This window comes from Parambassis ranga, chromosome 17 (assembly GCF_900634625.1).
Source record: "Parambassis ranga chromosome 17, fParRan2.1, whole genome shotgun sequence".
In the NCBI taxonomy this organism is placed as follows: domain Eukaryota; kingdom Metazoa; phylum Chordata; class Actinopteri; family Ambassidae; genus Parambassis; species Parambassis ranga.
The window spans coordinates 10,224,941-10,242,569 of record NC_041037.1 but is presented as its reverse complement, the minus strand read 5'-3'; the positions used below and the strand labels follow the sequence as shown (position 1 = coordinate 10,242,569).

Sequence of the window (17,629 nt, the reverse complement as noted above, 5' to 3'; positions counted from 1 at the left end):
TTGGAAAATATAGTGGCGAATATAAAAAGTGCTTTAAAAATGACAGCCCACATATAAAATATAGCCTACTCATATCTGTAATTGTTCTAAGTTGCTCTCTGTCCTGTGAGCTCTCATTTATAACTGCCTTTTATGACCTGTTTCGTCCTGGCTTGGCAGGGCTTCTAGTTTACAACTGGAGCTCCCTGGGATGTCAATTTTATAGACATGGCTGAAAGTGACTCCTTGTCCTGGGTCTGAGGGGTCCGGGTGGTTGTTGGCGAAGCTGAAGTGCGACACAGAGCAGAGTAGGGCCAGCAGGCACGGGGCCCTCCACAGGAGTCTAGTGGTCATGGCTGGAGGTCAAAGATAAGAGCAGACATTTGTTTCATCATCCACTGAACACAGTGCACACAAACGTCTCACTGCTGATCATAGGCTGATCTATAGAGTAAGCACAAGTTTAAATATGGCATAAATACATGTAATAAATGCCACTGGACAAAATAAACACTATTTAAACTATAATTAACTTGTTTAAATTTGGAAAATGGACATTTACAAGCATACATGCAGGTAAGCAGGCACTTTCCAAACTAAAACCATCATCAAATTATAAAGCTCTGTTGTCTCCATGAAACTTTATTTTGTGCAGTAAATACCATTTAGATTACACAGGTATTTTATAGTATTGTGTCAATTACTATGGATATTTACTAGGTAGGTCATTAAAATAATTTTTCAACTTGTCTGTCCTTACAAAGAGTTACAGTAGTTAGTTGCCTGACAGTTGGTGATCTGCACTCCAGCTTTAGCATTCATCACCTAACAAACATTAGTCAATGTTTCCATCACAATCACTCGACAGGGAACAGCTGTAAAATGGTTCATATATTTTTCCCAAATGCTCCTAAAATAACTCTTTTCAGAATTTGATCCCTTTGGCCCAATAATATTTGGAAAGTGTCAAAGAGCCAACAGGACGTCGTGGATGCCCATGCTCTCAATTGAATTAACTGGAGGAGGACAAGTGCACAAAAAAGCTGTGCTACTTTATAAAATAAAATAACATTTACAGTAAATGTAGTAGCCTATAGATGTGTGGGGGGGGGCAATGTTCGTTTCATAAGAATCTATTAAAGTCTATGAAAACTTCCCCTATGTGGACGTTTTTTTAAGTTAACCCAGAATCAGTTCAAGTAATTCCAACATAATTATGTAAGCATTTATACTACTATATAAAGTTCTAGTTGTCAAGAATCTTCTATTGTAAACTGTAACATTCACCAATTAAACATAACCAGCCAAAACAATAATAATAATAATAATAGGTGCTTTCCTGCTGGGCACTCAAAGCACTTTACATTGAGATGCATTGTTCATTCACACCACATTCACACAGTGGCAAATAACAAGCATCTTCAAAACTCAGACATTTTTCAGAGACAGTTTTATTGTCTCTTTAAGTTATATTTTTGTCCTTTGACTTGTGCAACCCATCTTTCTTACATTTATTGTTATTTATGGATCAACTACCAAGACTAATTCCTTGTAAGTGTAAACATACGTGGCAATAAATCTGACTGTGATATTGTTAAAATGATATTTCAGTGGGACAAATTACTCCCAAATGTGAGATTTATTTAAAATATGCAGACAGACATGTTATGCAGTGAACCACAGGCTTTTTTGGGGGGGGATCCTGGGAGTCTTGGGGGCCTTTTTCCTCTCTCGGTAATCCAGCTTTAGTTGGAGGATTCGAATCGAGCAAAGCTACACCTCACTGCGACTGTAAGGCAGATCAAATTAAATGGTGGCATAAAAGCTTCACATGAAATATTCCATCTGTTTTTAAGTATTGCTCCATACATTTTGTTGAGATTGTATCTTTGGCACGCAGACCACTGTAACTGTAGATGTTTGCTGTTGCGCCTGACTGGGCCTGAGCCTGCGGGTTAGAAAAGGGTCACATGTCTCCACAGTGTCCGAGTTTTGCAGAGAAGTGAGGACAGAAATAATGTCTCGACATTACATTCACTCTATTGTACATTTAATCCCAGGAAACCTGAACCATCATGTCACTCTGTATGTGTGCGTAATGATGCACTCATTCCACTGTACAGCAGCAGAAAGTGAGCAGTCATCACTTTGCCTGAGATCCATTTACTTTAAACCATAAATTGTGCTCAGTCAGGCGTTTCAGAGCTTCAGAGAGCACAAGTCTGTCCTCATGATGTCATTGTGTCTAATGACAGTGATGTCATGTGAACTTAAAACCTCGCAGCGGCTTCCCCAAAAAGCCAAATTACACCCTTTTCAAAATAGCAGGCCCATTTTAACCTTCAGCAGGCCTTTTTTTTAGACTCCGGTCTGAATTTAACTTTCTGGTGTATAAAAGTTTAAACTGAGGGAGCTTCTGATCTGACTGGGCTCAGCTTGTGTGGTCTGTGGAAACACAAAACCTCTAATAGAAAAAATAATGTAACTTCAGCAATAAAGCAAGTGATCCCTGACAAGTGGAAACTGCTTACATGACACATATGCTAAGATTATATAGTACAGGTACAATAAAATGTTAAATTTCCATATAGTATTTTTCATACAGACGCAACGCTTAACCCTTACACATAAAAGATGTGGTTATTAGGATGAGGTGGTAGAGCATTAATCTAAAAGGTCCACAAATACAACTGACATTAATACTCCATACTTTCAGCTGAGAGTTGAGAATTTGTGTCCAGTGTCAAAACATGACTATTTTTTTTTAGTTTTAATTTGTTGGTGTTGTTTGGTCAGGTTCAGTAAAAGTCATGGTTCGGATCAGAGCAGACTTTTTCAAACCTGCACAGGCAGCAACTGTCTACCATGGTAAGCACAGGTGCACAACAGGTCCTCATGTACACAAGACAGTTATAGCTGACATATTACACTCAAAAGGCTGAGGAGTGGACGGTGAATATAACATCATTCTAGTTTTCACAAAAAAAAACTGGGAATCTCTTCCATCTGCAAGATGCTTCTCTTCCATTTGTCATTTCTACCATGGTGACAAGATCTGTCCTGACTGGAAGATTTAACATGAACACAACCACCAGGGGAGGGATAGCTATTAGAACATTTGCTGTAAGAATTTGATCGTTATTGTTGTTTGTCCTGGCATGAATGAGTTTTACATTCACTGAAAACAGAAGCAGGAACATGTTACCTCAGAGTTTGAGGGGTAAAAAAATGTCCTCCTTAGCTTTATTTATTCATATAATCTGTAAAATCCAGGTAAAATATATCTGTTATTTTAAAATTTATTTCTGTTCTCTTGCAAAGTGAAACTTTTGAAAAGAAGATTAATCACTTGAAAACCCCTGTTGTCAAAACGTTTGCTCATTGACCATCAAAGGCTGAAACAGCTGGAAAAGTAGAAAGTGTGCAGAGAGAGAGAAACAGATCCCAAAAAATCCCTTTGGAGTCTCAGCAACGGCCAGAATATTAAAATGTCAACAAGTGGACCCAAAACCTGCCAATCCTCCATTCACCATGATGATACCATCATCAGATTAAGAGAGATTCTGAGCTGGGATCCTCTGAAAACTGAGAATGCCTGACATTTTGAGTTTTGCGTAAACGCCTGACATTTCCAAAAACTAAAGTGGAAAGTGACTTCTTTGTGTTCAGCTCAGTAAACTTTGGCTTATGAATCTTAAATCTGATGATTTATACAGGATGTAACTCAAGTAGCTCTGTAATTCAAAATACCTCTGTCCTTTTTTTAAGGAAACAAATAGACGTGTAATTAGCATGACCCTTTTCTAACAAGTCCAAACTCAATACACTTGACCTCAGTGTGGTTATTTTAGCTGTCCATTTGACTGCTGCTGGTGAATAGCTTGAGGTCAGAGACAGCTGGCAGCACACGCCATGACATCACTGGCAAACTGTTTATTTTACCCTATGTGGTGGTTGGAGCTTGGGCTGAAAAGAGTGTTTTATCAATGGCCAGAATGTGGGAGGGTAAACCAAAGATGAGGAGACATTTGAAGAAGCAAACCAAGAGAAAGTAAGGGAACATGAGAGAGACTTAAGTGAGTGAGAGAGAGTGAATAGGTGATAGAAGGAATGATGGAGAGAGTGTGATTGAATCCCTGACAGTCTAGCAGTTAGCCACATTATAGACAGTATAGTATAGCCATGTGTAATGGCACTGACTGCAAGCACACAGAGATGCTTAACAAGCATGTTTATAGCTCCCTGTCAAGGTTTTATTTGATGCGCGCCGTTTTCCGCCCTCTGTCTTGTTTCTCTTGGAGCAGATAGCACAGTGAGTTTCCAAGCATAGCAGAGGGTTGCTACTGACTGCTGGGAATGTCCTGGTGTGTGAAAGAGAGACAGATTGGGGGGGGGGGGGATTAATGGAAAGAGGAAATGGGGAATAGAGAGGGAAGTGGGGCAGTCACGTTTAAGGAACACCGCCACAGAGATGGATGGATGAGGGATGGATGAATGGGTAGAAGAATGTTTAGATGGATAAATCAGAGAAAGAGAAGCATGTGTGGATAAATGTGTGTAAGATGGTCAGAAGGATGGATAAATGAAAGCATAACATAACTTAAAAATGATACAGTGTAGATGAATGATTGAGTAACAGATACAAAAGTGTAATTATTACTTTTTTTATCACTCCCACACATGTGGCTGGTGGTTCATCTCTTTAAATCAAGTCATGATTTGATTGTTATAACCCCAACTCAAAGGAATTAATGGGCTGACAGCTTTTGAGTCCCCCTGACACCTGTTGTGTTTTCAATCGCTGATCTGGGTAAGGGGTTTGTAAAGATCATCCAGCCAGAGAAATAGGCTCACATTGTCAGTCTCCCACGGTTTGATTATGTATTTTATTTTGAAAGGTTTCTTGTTTCCTGTATTATTTTTGGTTTTCTAACACCCCTCTCAGTTCAGGTGTCTTGTCTTCCTTCCCTCGTGCCACTCCCCCTGCTGATTACCAGCTCCACCCTAATGTGGGTCACCTGTGTCTAATTGTCTCCCCTCCCTGGTGTATGTCTCCACTCTCCAGTTGCCAGATCGTCGTGAGTGTTTTTCCGAACATTCCAGCATTAGATCAGAGTTACTTCTACTGTACGACCAGGTCTGCTTTTAGATTCTTTGTCATTTACCTACCCCTTCCTCTACCTTTGCCTTGTGTGGATTGGCTCACTGTGTTTGACCTCTTGCCTGAAGTAACTTCTGATTTAGCAGATCTAGAACTTTGGACTTTTGGACTCTACTCTGAATCTGTGTCTTGCGTTTGAGTAAAAAAAACACCCCAGTCAAACCCTGATACACATGTTTGTGTTTTCCTGCTGAAGCGTAGTAGGTGTGCAAGATGATAAATTATTTGTACTATTTTGTTTATGAATGACTAAGAAATGGTCGTGTTGGTGGTTAGACCGCAACACTAAGCAGAGATTGGATTCCCTCCAACAGACGGCTAACATAAAGATGCTCAAACACAAATGTGGCATCAGCAATCAGTACATAAAGGCATGCAACTCACTTAGGGCAAAGCAGTAAAAAAAAGAGTAACCAGTCAGTACACAGCGCTTCCAGACAACATTTGAACCTGGCTTTTAAACAGAAGCAAGTAAAATTCAACATGTCCATAAACACAGTTAAAAATTCCTTCCTGACAATAACTTCTCTATGTCAAAGTGAAGCTTTGAAGAATTTCAACGGGCCTGTAAAAAGTTTGTTGACTATGTGTGTTCCTGCTTTTATAAGAGAAAAGAAGTGCTGTGTCCATGTGTGTACAGTATGTGGCATTTATAGCTTATAGACGTGAGGGGGCGGAGACCTCAGAAATGTAATTACCTACAACAATACTGTCTGGATTGACAGACACCTTTCACTGAAGGCCTGTAAGGGATGCCTGTACATATGTTTGAGTCTTTTTCTGTGCTTTGCTGGCATTAAACAATGGATCATGAGGGAAAAAAAGGAGAGAGGAAGGCTTTGGAGAAAAACTAGCACTGGGAATAAAGACGGCTGTAGAAGAAGAAGAAGAAGAGTTGGTCAGTGTGTGCTCATTTGCCCTATCCTCTCCAGAGAGCCATTAAATCTCAGACAAACTGGCTGACTGTTTCACCAGGTTTCAACTTAGGACAAATCTCTTCGGAACAAACCAACAAGCCAGAGGATGAGAAGAAGTAAGGTCATGCCTTTATGTGCTGTTGCAAAGTTGTGGATGTTTCCCTTCCCTTTCTCTCCTCCTTCCCCACACAGCAGCTTGAAGACAGAACATGGAAACTAAAACTAAAATAAAAAAAAGCTGAAAGCAATTATCGTCTGAGTGCAGAGCTCATATCTTCATGATTCTGTCTGCCTCCTGCTGCCATACAGACCACAAGGAGACCTCGATAAGGACCTTGCTTCTCCTTAGTGGGCAAATCTAACCCACCAAAAAGGCATTAATAAAGCTGCTAAAACTCTGGACACAGATAAGTTTTAGAAATAATAAAGTGTTTTTAAAAAGTGCTTTCAGTGACTTTCATGTCAGAGTTTTGATGTTTCCATGAAAACTGTCACGTTATGCAATTTGAACACTTTTTATAAACCACCCACTCAGGGCTGTGGGTCTCTTCTCCTCCCTCTCTCTCTCTCTCTCTCCCTCTTCCTCTCTCTCTATCTTTTTGCACGGCTGAGGGCCCACATCTGTAGCTCATTTTGCGGGGGCTTCTGTGTATTCCCTGAGCCAGCACAGTAGCATTAAAGGTAAATCTAGTGGATCAACATCCCTGTGAGAATATCTATCACCCCAGCGCACAGCTATTATAAATATTTATGTTATTATCACAGATGAAAATGAATGCTGGCAGCTCTGGTGACAGTCAATAAGGGATTATCTACACATAAACTCGATATTCAAATCGTAAATAATAATATGAACACACCTTTACAGACACTGGCTGTCACAGCAGCTCACAGGGGAAAATAATCTGTATGTATGAATATTAAAATGTACTTATGTTATGTTTTCATCTAACCTTTTGAAATCATAATGTAATCATTGATAATTGGCTCACACCCATTCACACACATACATGCAAATATTAATCCTAAGACACCCAATACATCTCATTACAATCCACTAAGAAAACAATATGCAAATTCAGCACAAATTCTCACGTAACATGAATAAGTATCTCAAATTTCTGCTGCTTTCTCAGAAACTAACTCAGGAACAGCTTTGGTCTTACATGCCACAGAATCAATACATAAATCAGACTCTGATGTAAACAAAGACTCAAAATAAAACAAAGGTTTTTACACTTTAACAGATTTATTGTACAATTTACCAAAAATGACAGCAAGACAAAAAACAAATTTAAAGAATAGAAAATTCATAATAAAAGTGATAAATGACAGTGATAAATGAGAGTTGCCTTACCCTTGAAGATTCTCTTTAACTTTCTCCTCCTCTACCTTCTCTCTTTTTTCTTTTTACTGAAGGACTGAGCGTCACTCACCAAGCCGCTCCCTCTGCCACCTGCTGACAGGCCAGGACCAATGATTTAAAGATCTTCTACACTGCCACTGACTTTTGCTCTCTCCCTCCCTCTTTAACTGCTAAAATCTCTCCTAAATGCCTGTAGGCCAATGGGCAGTTAGTTTGGGAGTGACTCGTCTCCATTTCTCCTTAAGTGATTAAACGAACAGGAAGAGGATAAAAAGAAGAAGAGGAGGAGGAGGAGGAGAGATAATGAATGCTTCATTTTCCCCTCCTTGTGGAGCTAATTATTTTTACCTGAACACACTTTTTAGCTTTTTCCACTTTTAATAACTGATTTCCCCTCCTTTGTGTGCAGTATAACAGTAGCAGTGAGGGTTAAAATTAATCTCTTTAGCAGAAGGAGAGGGGTCTTAAATGCAGTAACTGAATAAAGGTTGGGTTGAAAGGAGGAAGACTTAAGCCAAGCAAAACATGAGGGGGGCTAGGAATAGTAGGAAACCACCAGGGAGGAGTTATATTTGACAAAATACAATTTTAAAAGTCGGCAACAACAGCAGAGGAATACAGATTGTGACACAAAAGAGAAGAACAGCAGGGTTGTTGCCTGGAATAAAACTGTCTTGGGGTATAAGTTCTAGAAAATGGTGATAATGATCACCCTTGAGCACTTATTGTTGGTCGAGTGACTGGCAGTTAGAAACCAAAAAGTCTTGACTTAATTTTTACATTTGCGCACGGCTCTCTGTGAAATGCCTCTCACATTATTTTTGTGAAAAAGGCCACTGTGAAGAATACATAGTAGGCTAACTTCTTCAAGCTGACAGAGCAACCACAAGCTTCAAAAAGCAACCCCCTCAGACTCCGAAGCATGCAAAGGAATAATATTCCTTTTCAGATGGTTTCTGTTGTGCAAGTATATACAATAAAATGTCAGCCAAGTGCATGCTTACAAACATGGACGGATAACACACACTGTGACCAGACCCCAGGTGTCAAGGTTGGCAGTAGTTTACGCTGACAGTGGCTGTTTGTTTCTAAATATATAAGTCAGGTTTCAAGTGTCTGTGGGAACACAGACGATGGTGGGATTGTTCAAGTGAAACTGGAGCTGAAGCTGAGAGGCCAGGTGTAGTTGTTTGTACAGGACAAATGCTGCTCTAAGTTTTAAAATGTACCCTTAGCTGAGCTCCGGTACTACTCAGTACACAGCACTTCGCATTTTATTTTACTTAACATGTCAACTTTGCTTAGAGCATCAGTTTTTGTTAAGTTCTGCATCAGGTTTTAGGCCTCTACAGAGCTGTCCTCTCATCTTTTTCATTCCCATTATCAAACATCTGTGAATCTAGGGCACTTTAAATTACTTTATGCCTTAATTAATTAAGTCTCCTTGAACTTCCTTTTATCATGTTGAAAGATTCATTTAACTACAGTAGTACAAAATCCTTTGGTCTTTGTCATTAGAAGGAAATGAGCATCAGTAGATATAAACCAGAGGCTGTATTAATTAACTTTTTTGAGAGAGGGGGGAAAAATCATCAAAATGTTGTTTTTACTGAAGAAAAAGAGGACTGATCTGAAGTCCCCAATGTCCACAACATTTTCTCTTCAACATATTGGTTCAGTCAAACATATTTACAGTCTGAGTACTCTTGTGATCATATGCAGATAAATAAAATCACAGAAAACTTGTCACAGATGGTAGATGTTTGCAATATAATATTCATTTATAATAATGCTAAGAGGAAAAACTCTAAAGCCAAACACGGTGGCTCCACAACCAAATCAATCTATAATCAATCCATACTAAACCATTGAAGAAAACCACTGCTTAACTCAACATACATACATCTTTTGTATTGAGTCACACACTGCCATGATGGCAAACACACAGTGTGTTTTAAAAGAGCTCTTCATGATTTGTCCAGGTTTTCATTCTATATTCCTGTCATCATCCTGAGTTCTGTTGTTGTTTTCTGTTGTGATCTGTGGTTTGTTATTAATGTCTTCTGGTCAATTCTTGGTTTCCATGGTTACTTCAGTACAATTGTATTTCGTAGTTTCATAGTTTCCTGACCTCCCTTGTGTGTGTGTTTGTAGTTGTGTCTTGTGTTTCCTGTTTTATTTTGAAAGTCTACATCTCCATGTGTTTTACATCCTCCTGTGTTTCCCGCATTTTTGTGATTACCTGCTCCGCCCTGATTGTGTTCACCTGTGTGTTGTTACCCTTGTTGTTTACCTGTTGTTACCCTTGTCTATTTAAGTCTTGTGCTCTGGATTGGACGTCTCTCCCCTGGTTTGGTTTGGATTCTTTGTTTGGGGGTCCTGACAATTCCAAGCTAAGCAAGACTAAATTAAGGGTGAGTTTACACATACAAATAACTCAGACAGGAAACTTGTTGACAGGTTCGTCTCGAGTGTCAACAAGTGTAAGCGCCGACAACACATCCATGGGGGCTTTTACTAATTTTGGGAACATTCATTTCATCCAAAGCCAGCCTGGTATGCTCAGTATTTTGGATTTAAAAAAAAGAATATTAAGAAATCATCCTTACAACTACCCATACTCTTCAAAACATCAGTTGCTCTAGTTTTGTTCAATGTTTCATAGAGGGTCTTAAATCCTCACTTACATCATGCTAAACCATGCAATTTCATCATTCCTCATTTTAATCCATCAGTCTGTTGATTATTGCTACCAAAACAAGAGAAACCTTCAGCTTCAGTGCACATAAAGAATATACAAAATGTCTCCTTGGTACATTGAAGTCCATTCATACACTTTGCAGTGGGGACATGCTGTGTGGGAGTTGATGACATTTACAGCACTTCACGGGACAATGAGAAAATATTTCGTGCATGTCACTATACCTGTAGGAAAATGTGACTGTTTCTCATATTGTGTATGTTGGTTTTGTCCTGTGTCAGGAAACAACGTTCCGCACACTAGCAGCAGATGTAATGGAGCTCTACACAGCGGGGTGGATTTTATATCATGTTTCCGTTAATGTGATGAATGTCCGTGCAGATACTCTTCTCTGGGACAAACTGAGCTGTTATTAGAGGAGCCGACCTTGTTTTTATGTGTTGTTCATCCCTGTTCTTTCTGTCAGGCTTGTTAAAAGGTCAGCACAGTTGTTAGATACCTGGCTACAACCATTGATTCAGTCTGTGTTTAACAAGCACTCATTAATATGGACCGTTTTCATCTGTCTACTCTCTGAGTCCTTATTAGAGCAGAGTAATAACTTTTAATGGAGGTTGTATTGTAACTCCATTAGAACCGTGTATGTGTAGACATGCTGTCACAACTGCAGAAATGACAGCTTCCAGATGTTAAATACTGCTTTTCCCATTTGTGATGGAAACACTTCCGCTTAGAATCCAGGATACTGTAAGATATAAATTTGGACAAAATGTGTGGAAATTACAATAGTAATGATAGTAAATGATGATGAATCAATGCCTGTGTTTGGTGTGGTGGCAGTGGAAAATCTTGGCTCTCAATGTTTAATTAGATCGGCGTCCTGTTAGTAGTTTGGTTAAGGCTTGTGGTTAACATCTCTCATGTTCCTAAAGAAGCACAGTCATGAGCTACAAAACACATTAATATCAGGCCCCAGGTTTTTCCTGTTGTTGTTAAGATTTCTTACTTATCTTTTATATTTCACAGATGTCTGTTCACCTAAGCCGCTTGTTTGGGGTGTAACGTGGTAGTTGGTTCCCATGTGTCCTTCACAGGTAAGTTAATGCATAAGCGGTGGGCATTAATGGTGCAAAAAGCAATATTATAAAATAATGTCACAGTTTGTCATTTACACTGGAAAGGAGTTAAAATCCTGCAATCGCTTTAACCTATAAATAGGCAGCAACATTAGAAGTAGTTAAAAAATAGAATGCCTGTTGTCATGGATTTATGAGATGAACAGGACAAATAAATCAATTTTCAGTTTTGTCAGACTAAACTAATGAACTGAAGTAATGAAGTGATAAGCCCGATTTTCCCTCCAGACAGAGTCCCCGAAGCGGATTTTCGATCTTAGTCGTCTGATTGCTCACTAAATAGAGGAAGTAATTTACTGCCAAATGCTCTATGCTCCATCCTGATGGATCTGTAACTGTATTGTTCACAAAAGACATTGCAGCTCTACGATGGCATGCTATAGTTACTTTGATACATAACATACCAGTGATGTCATTGGCTAAACTAATGAGAAAGATTATTTATTAATACATACATCATTTGTTATTGTGACGGCTGATTTTGCAGCCTGTGTGTTACAGTTACCTCACTGTGTACTTACAATCAAAAGTAAAAATATGACCACTATTACAAACTACTAAACATTTCTTGTGAGTAAAAACTTTAAGGAGCTCCCCAACTGTTCTTCCACTTACTAAGCTTTAAAAAGTGGCAGTCATGAATCAAATATGGGTTAACACCCATCATGAAAACACCATAACATATGTATATGATGAAACTGCCACTTAAGATGGTCTGAGGTTACTGAGGTTACCATAGTGTAAATACAATTGATCTGCATCAGACATTTATAACCACTACATATGCATGTGTGATTATCATCATTCTTTTTGAGGTAAATATACAAGAAGCACATTAACTCTCCTCTTTGAACCACATGTAATCATTTACAGACTGACTGTGGTACAGGGAGCTGAAACATCACTGATTGTATGTTTCCTTGTGGATCTGGAAACTGTTGATTGAGAGGCCTGATTTGATCTGAAGGGGAGCCACGCTAGGAAGGCCTGCGTGAAAAATGGGAACTGACAAATGGATCCAAATAGCACCCGCAGATATCTTACACGTGAAATACATTTAAACACTGACTGAATCTCTGACTTGTCTGAGGCTCATTTGGTTTAGATGAAACGGCCATGTCAAAATCAAATTTTTTTTCTATTCTCATCTAAACATGCAAAAAACAAGGGCAAAAATATCTGTCATTGTTTACACAGAAAGGATAAGATGCTATCAGAGGAAGCAGAGCAAGCTCTGGCGTCAATGCTACATTTGGCATGTTTACAGCTGTCAAACGTCTTGGAGGCTGTTTTATTTCCTACCAAACTGAATGTGTGTGACTTTGAGATCAGATTAGTAGATGCAGTCTCGATAAAGCCAAACATATTTAAGGGAAAACAAATCAATGCCATGTGCAGGTTCAGCTGAATGCATTCCCCTCAGAGTCCTTGTTGTGTGTTCACATTTCTTTGATGCTTACCACATTGTGAACACATAATACACTTGTTCATAAACTATAAGTAGTTGTCCTGTCTCCACTTTTGCTTTAATGCACACCGCAGCAGAGTTCTTTTCTTAACCGCACAGTAACATATGTGGAGTGATTGTTGGTCCACATTATGATCTGTTTATGCTGTTTGGCTACTGTGAGCAGTAAGATTGTTTCTTAGCATTACTTCAAATGTGGCTTCTGTTTTGTTAACGTGCAGCAGTGGATCAATAATCAATATGAGGTGGTGAGGGTAGGGGTAGCAGGAAGGGCTGCCTATATGGATTTCATATTTCCTTTGACTTCCTTTGGTCTCATATTTGTTCTTTCCTCCTCCTTTCTTTTTCAACTTTTTCATAGGCCCATCCAGACGGTCTAATTTAGAACCTCATTGGTTTAAAGGTTGATGGTTTGGGTTAAAACAAACCCTTTCATGATGTTAAACACATGTTTTGAGGCGATCTGCAACAAGTTTCTCTGCTAGTCCCCAACAGAGGAGAAGTTTTCTGCAATGCTTGCAAATTACTGTTGTGGGCTGGATGTGATGGGCTGCCATTGCTTGTTGAATAACGTGTGAATACATTTGTTGTTTCTATTTAAACCACTGCTAGACTTAACGGACACTTACACATACTGCAAATGAGAAAAATAAAAAAATAACCTTCCATCAGAACGATAATTAACGAGCTCTAATTCTTTGAGAGGGAGTCACTGACGCATGTTAACAAATGACTTAATTGAAACAGACATGGGAAGTCAAGCAGCAGCCTGACAGATGAGCCGGTGTCAGCAGCTGTTGCAGAGCTTCCTGCACTGATGTGGATACCAGCAGTCTTCAGGGTCGAGTCTTCCTGTGTGGAGGCCTGACCTTTAGGTCCACCAGCCGACATGACTGACATAGACTGCTCATGCTTTTTGATCTAAGACACTCATCAGAGACTTCTTTTTTTGCCTCGGAGAAGAGATAAAAGAGTGGGAGCAGGTAGGATGTCAATTCCTACGATTTACAATATAAATAGTTTTGGAATTGACTCTGTGAGGTAGATTTATTTTCTCTATTATGTAACCACTCACAGACTAGACTCCCAACAATAAACAGACTGTATTGAGGCATTTGAGACAAATTGTTTGTCTTCATGTTGCAGAAAAATCCTCTTTGTGTGAAATATCTGATTTCCGCTGATGGTAAAATCAAGGTTAGATAGCCTCTGACTGACAGGCCAAGACCTTCAGGGTTTCCACTGTGAAACAGAGGTACTCGGTTACAGAAAGTGTCCTACTGTTCTTGCGTAAAAGAATCTTACATAACTAATTTCCTTCCTGTATTAAGATGACTTAAACACAAACAACAAAAAGAGGTCATACGAATCAACTCTTCCTCTGACACAAAGGAAATGATTTCAGCTTTGTAAGTCAGCACCAGGAGTTACCCTTCACCTGATCCTCTTGGGTCATTGTTTTCAAAGCTTCCAGGCTGCACTTCCCAGATTGTTGGTGGTCCTGTAACTAAGTAAAATCACAGATGTGACTCTCTACCCTCCCTTCTCTGTTTTTTTTTCTTGACCATCATGAACAGTTTCATTTAAATTCAGATCTCATCATCTCAAAGTGTTTCTGTTCTTCATCTTTAAATCAAGGGAATATCACTTTTGGCTTGTTCAAATTCCACTTTATATCATTTGAATTAAATAATTCAATTAAGCAGGATGAGAAACTAAATTGGTAATGCTTCTTGAGATAATATATCAAATATTTCCCTTACACACACACAAGTGAATCGGAGGCGGACAGTTGTTGGTTTTAAAGAGTGCTCCCTTCGGCATGTCCAACTACAGGTGGGACCCAAAAGGCTCAGTTCCTTTTCTTACTATATCGTGATTGATAATATTACATTGTTAATCTATCTGCCAGGACTAAAAAAATGATAAAACAGATGCTATGAGGTAATCACACATATGACTGATGCTCACATTATCCTGACTGGAAGAGACGTTTTTATTTATGTGCATGTTTGGAAATATCATATACTCCAAATGAAAGTCTAAAAAGTCAGACAGATTTATTGCAAGGTTTTACTACTGCAGTCTTGAGAATTGTGCGTAGAATTACACATATTTATACTGTTCTACATGCAATCTCTTTTGAAACTCTATCATCTCAAGAGAACTTCTCTTTACGTTTCAACAACAAAATGTGCCGATCAGTAGGCGAGAGGCAGTTTGTGTCCAGGGCAGGTCACTTGTCTGTCACAGGGCTAACACAGACCAATTAACCTAACATGTTATGGTCTGTGGGAGGAAACTGGGCCACCAGAGAAAATCCACGCAGGCACAGAAAGAACAAACTTCACACAGAAAGGGCACCCTCACTATTCAGCAAATGGCAAATCCATCAATCCTATTTCTAGCAAATACCCTCTGTACATACAAGCGAAGCAAGGTGGATGTTCTGAGAGCTTGTTATAAAACTATAGGCTGCCTACAGTCAGTACAAAAGTTCAAAAATGAGGCTATATGACCAGAGAAAGAAGAAAAAAGGGCCAAAAAAATTGAAATGGGCTTGTTGCCTTCTTAGCTTGTTGTCACTACAGACAACAAATTGGTGGAGCTTAAGTGAGGCCAGACTCTGATAACACTGCTCTGTGTATCCTAACAGTCATTATATAAAAAGTGGATTGTATGTTTTCACATCATGTTGCTGTTAACAAAACCTCCCTCTCGCTACATGGTAGGTCCAATTTGCTGCACTGGCTTTGGTTGTTCCTTCCTGTTTCTTTTTTTGAATCATCCTGCACTCCACTGTCCGTGTCTGATCCAAAGCTTTTTAACGTAGCTTTCTGAAAGACCTTCCTGATACAAGGCAGCTCTGGCAGTGCATGACTCTCTGTGGCAGCCTTATCCTCCTACATATTCTCCTGCACTATGCTGTATAATTAACCCCAAACGTATGAATCCACCATTAAGTTATGAAGTCTGATTTGTAAATTTGAATAGCAGTTCTGAAGCTGGCAAATGGAGCTCTGAGAGCAGGCTGCAGTTACACTTACACTTATAATCAATCATTAAGGAACTGAGTTTCCTAACCTGCTAACATTAGAGTCTGTCTCTCGTGCTCTCATAGGGGAAGATGGGCATTCCTGAGCTATGGGACCTCTGAGTCACTCAGGTCACGTCCTCCTGCTAAATGAGCTGTGTCGGCTTCAAATGGACACTGATTATGAAGAGAAGAAGGATTTCCCATGCTGACGTGTCAGTGAAGGCACCCTAACAGCTTAGACTGCTGGTTCCACACTATACTCAGGCTATATATATATATTCTCTGGGCTGCTTGCAGCGGTGCTTGCATCGATCCAATACTGAATCAATACACAGGCTAAATACAATATACATGCCAACAAGCCTAAAAGACATTTACTTGTCTCATTTTGCCGACACACTTACACATTGTGCTGCACTACGCACAAGTTTTCCATGATCAGAAATCCAGTCTGAAAGGTTTGCTTTGTCAATGATTTAGTAAAGCACCTTTAAATGCTGTAACATATGCTTGGCCCTTTTTTTTTTTGGTAAAAAAAAAAAAAAAAGTTCGCCACAGACATCCGGTGCAGAATAATGGGCCAGTTGAAAGCCTGAAAATTGTGGCTCCGCTTGTGAAGTTTACGACATCTCGAGGAGAGAGAGAGTTATTTATTTTACTCAGCAAGAGAAATACAGGAAATGTCTCACTGTTAATATTTTTTTCCTCTTTGCAGCAGGTCCTGTATGCATTTGATTATATGATGGGATTTTTTAAAACAAACTGCAATCACTTCACCACATTTGTATAGACTGGTCTTTGAAAGATAATACTAATACATTAAACTCACTATAAGGTGTTTGATGTAGAACACAAGAGGTGCGCTGTGTAATTTTTGATTGAAGACACATTTTTATATACAAATTTCACATGAAAAGATACTCGTCTCCATCTTAAAATTGTCACAGGTCCTAGAATTTTTGTTTTGTTATTTTCCACTGGTAACTGTCATTACTATTCGGTATTCACAGTCTTTTCAATAACACAATTTGTTCTTGTTTTTGATGACAGTGGCACAAAATTTAAATGAATGCTTTTGAATTTGAATGTTGTTTTGTCAGTCAATTTATCATACATGGAGCAGGGTGATCAGCAGGGTTTGTTTTTAGCTTAGCCCCAACCCATGACGTTGCTGTATTTCAGCTTTCTCTCCAGACCACATCCCCTCTTCCAGACATTATCATCCAGCCATGCTGGAGCTGGTCTCCGAGCAGCAGAGGATGTAGAAAACATACTGCTTTTCCAGTGGATTTACAGGTTGGTTGTTGGATATTCATTCACATTTCTTTGCTGCTGCTTCCTGGTGTGGTGGTGGCAGTGTGTGCTGCATATGACTCACAGGTCATGATGTACACAGGTCAGGAACCACCCACTAAGAAAGACAACACTATGTTTACGGGTTACAAGATGATGGGTGGTCATAAAAGTGTCACTGATTAGAGGTGAAGATACAGCCGTCACTAAGCCGGAATTTAGTCTGGTTCCAATATGTGTGACTGCATCCATCTTACATTTCATCAGTAATCTATGAAAGATGCTGGCAGTAATCTCACCATGCCCCCATCCTCTTCGCCTCTCGACATAATAACAGAAAATATACAGACGCGTTCCTGCTACATTTTTATGTCTGTGTGGTATGCTGTAAATCAGCTTGATCTTTAATCAGCCAGGAGACCCTTGTTTGCTTTAATCATCTTGTTTAGGACAGGGTGAATGAAAGTGTAAGCCTTTAGCAGGAGGTATCGTTGATGAACACCAGAAAGGTTGCTGCCGGCTGTTTCCAGTGTATCAGTGGAGTTTGGAGGGATCACAGAGAAGGTCTTTA

At 39.4% G+C, this 17,629-nt stretch overlaps 1 protein-coding gene across 1 annotated transcript in view; it reads right to left on the bottom strand.

Annotated features, from left to right (window-relative positions):
- The window catches only part of tnn (tenascin N), a 29,394-nt gene extending 21,940 nt beyond the window's left edge, over nt 1-7,454 (bottom strand). Inside the window, exons 1-2 of the mRNA XM_028427710.1 lie at nt 7,415-7,454; nt 138-335 (exon numbers count right to left, since the gene is read on the bottom strand). Coding sequence (XP_028283511.1) covers nt 138-333 — 196 coding nt within the window. The 5' untranslated portion in view covers nt 334-335; nt 7,415-7,454. The remainder of the gene's footprint in view (nt 1-137; nt 336-7,414) is intronic.
- Between the last annotated feature and the right edge of the window lie 10,175 nt (nt 7,455-17,629).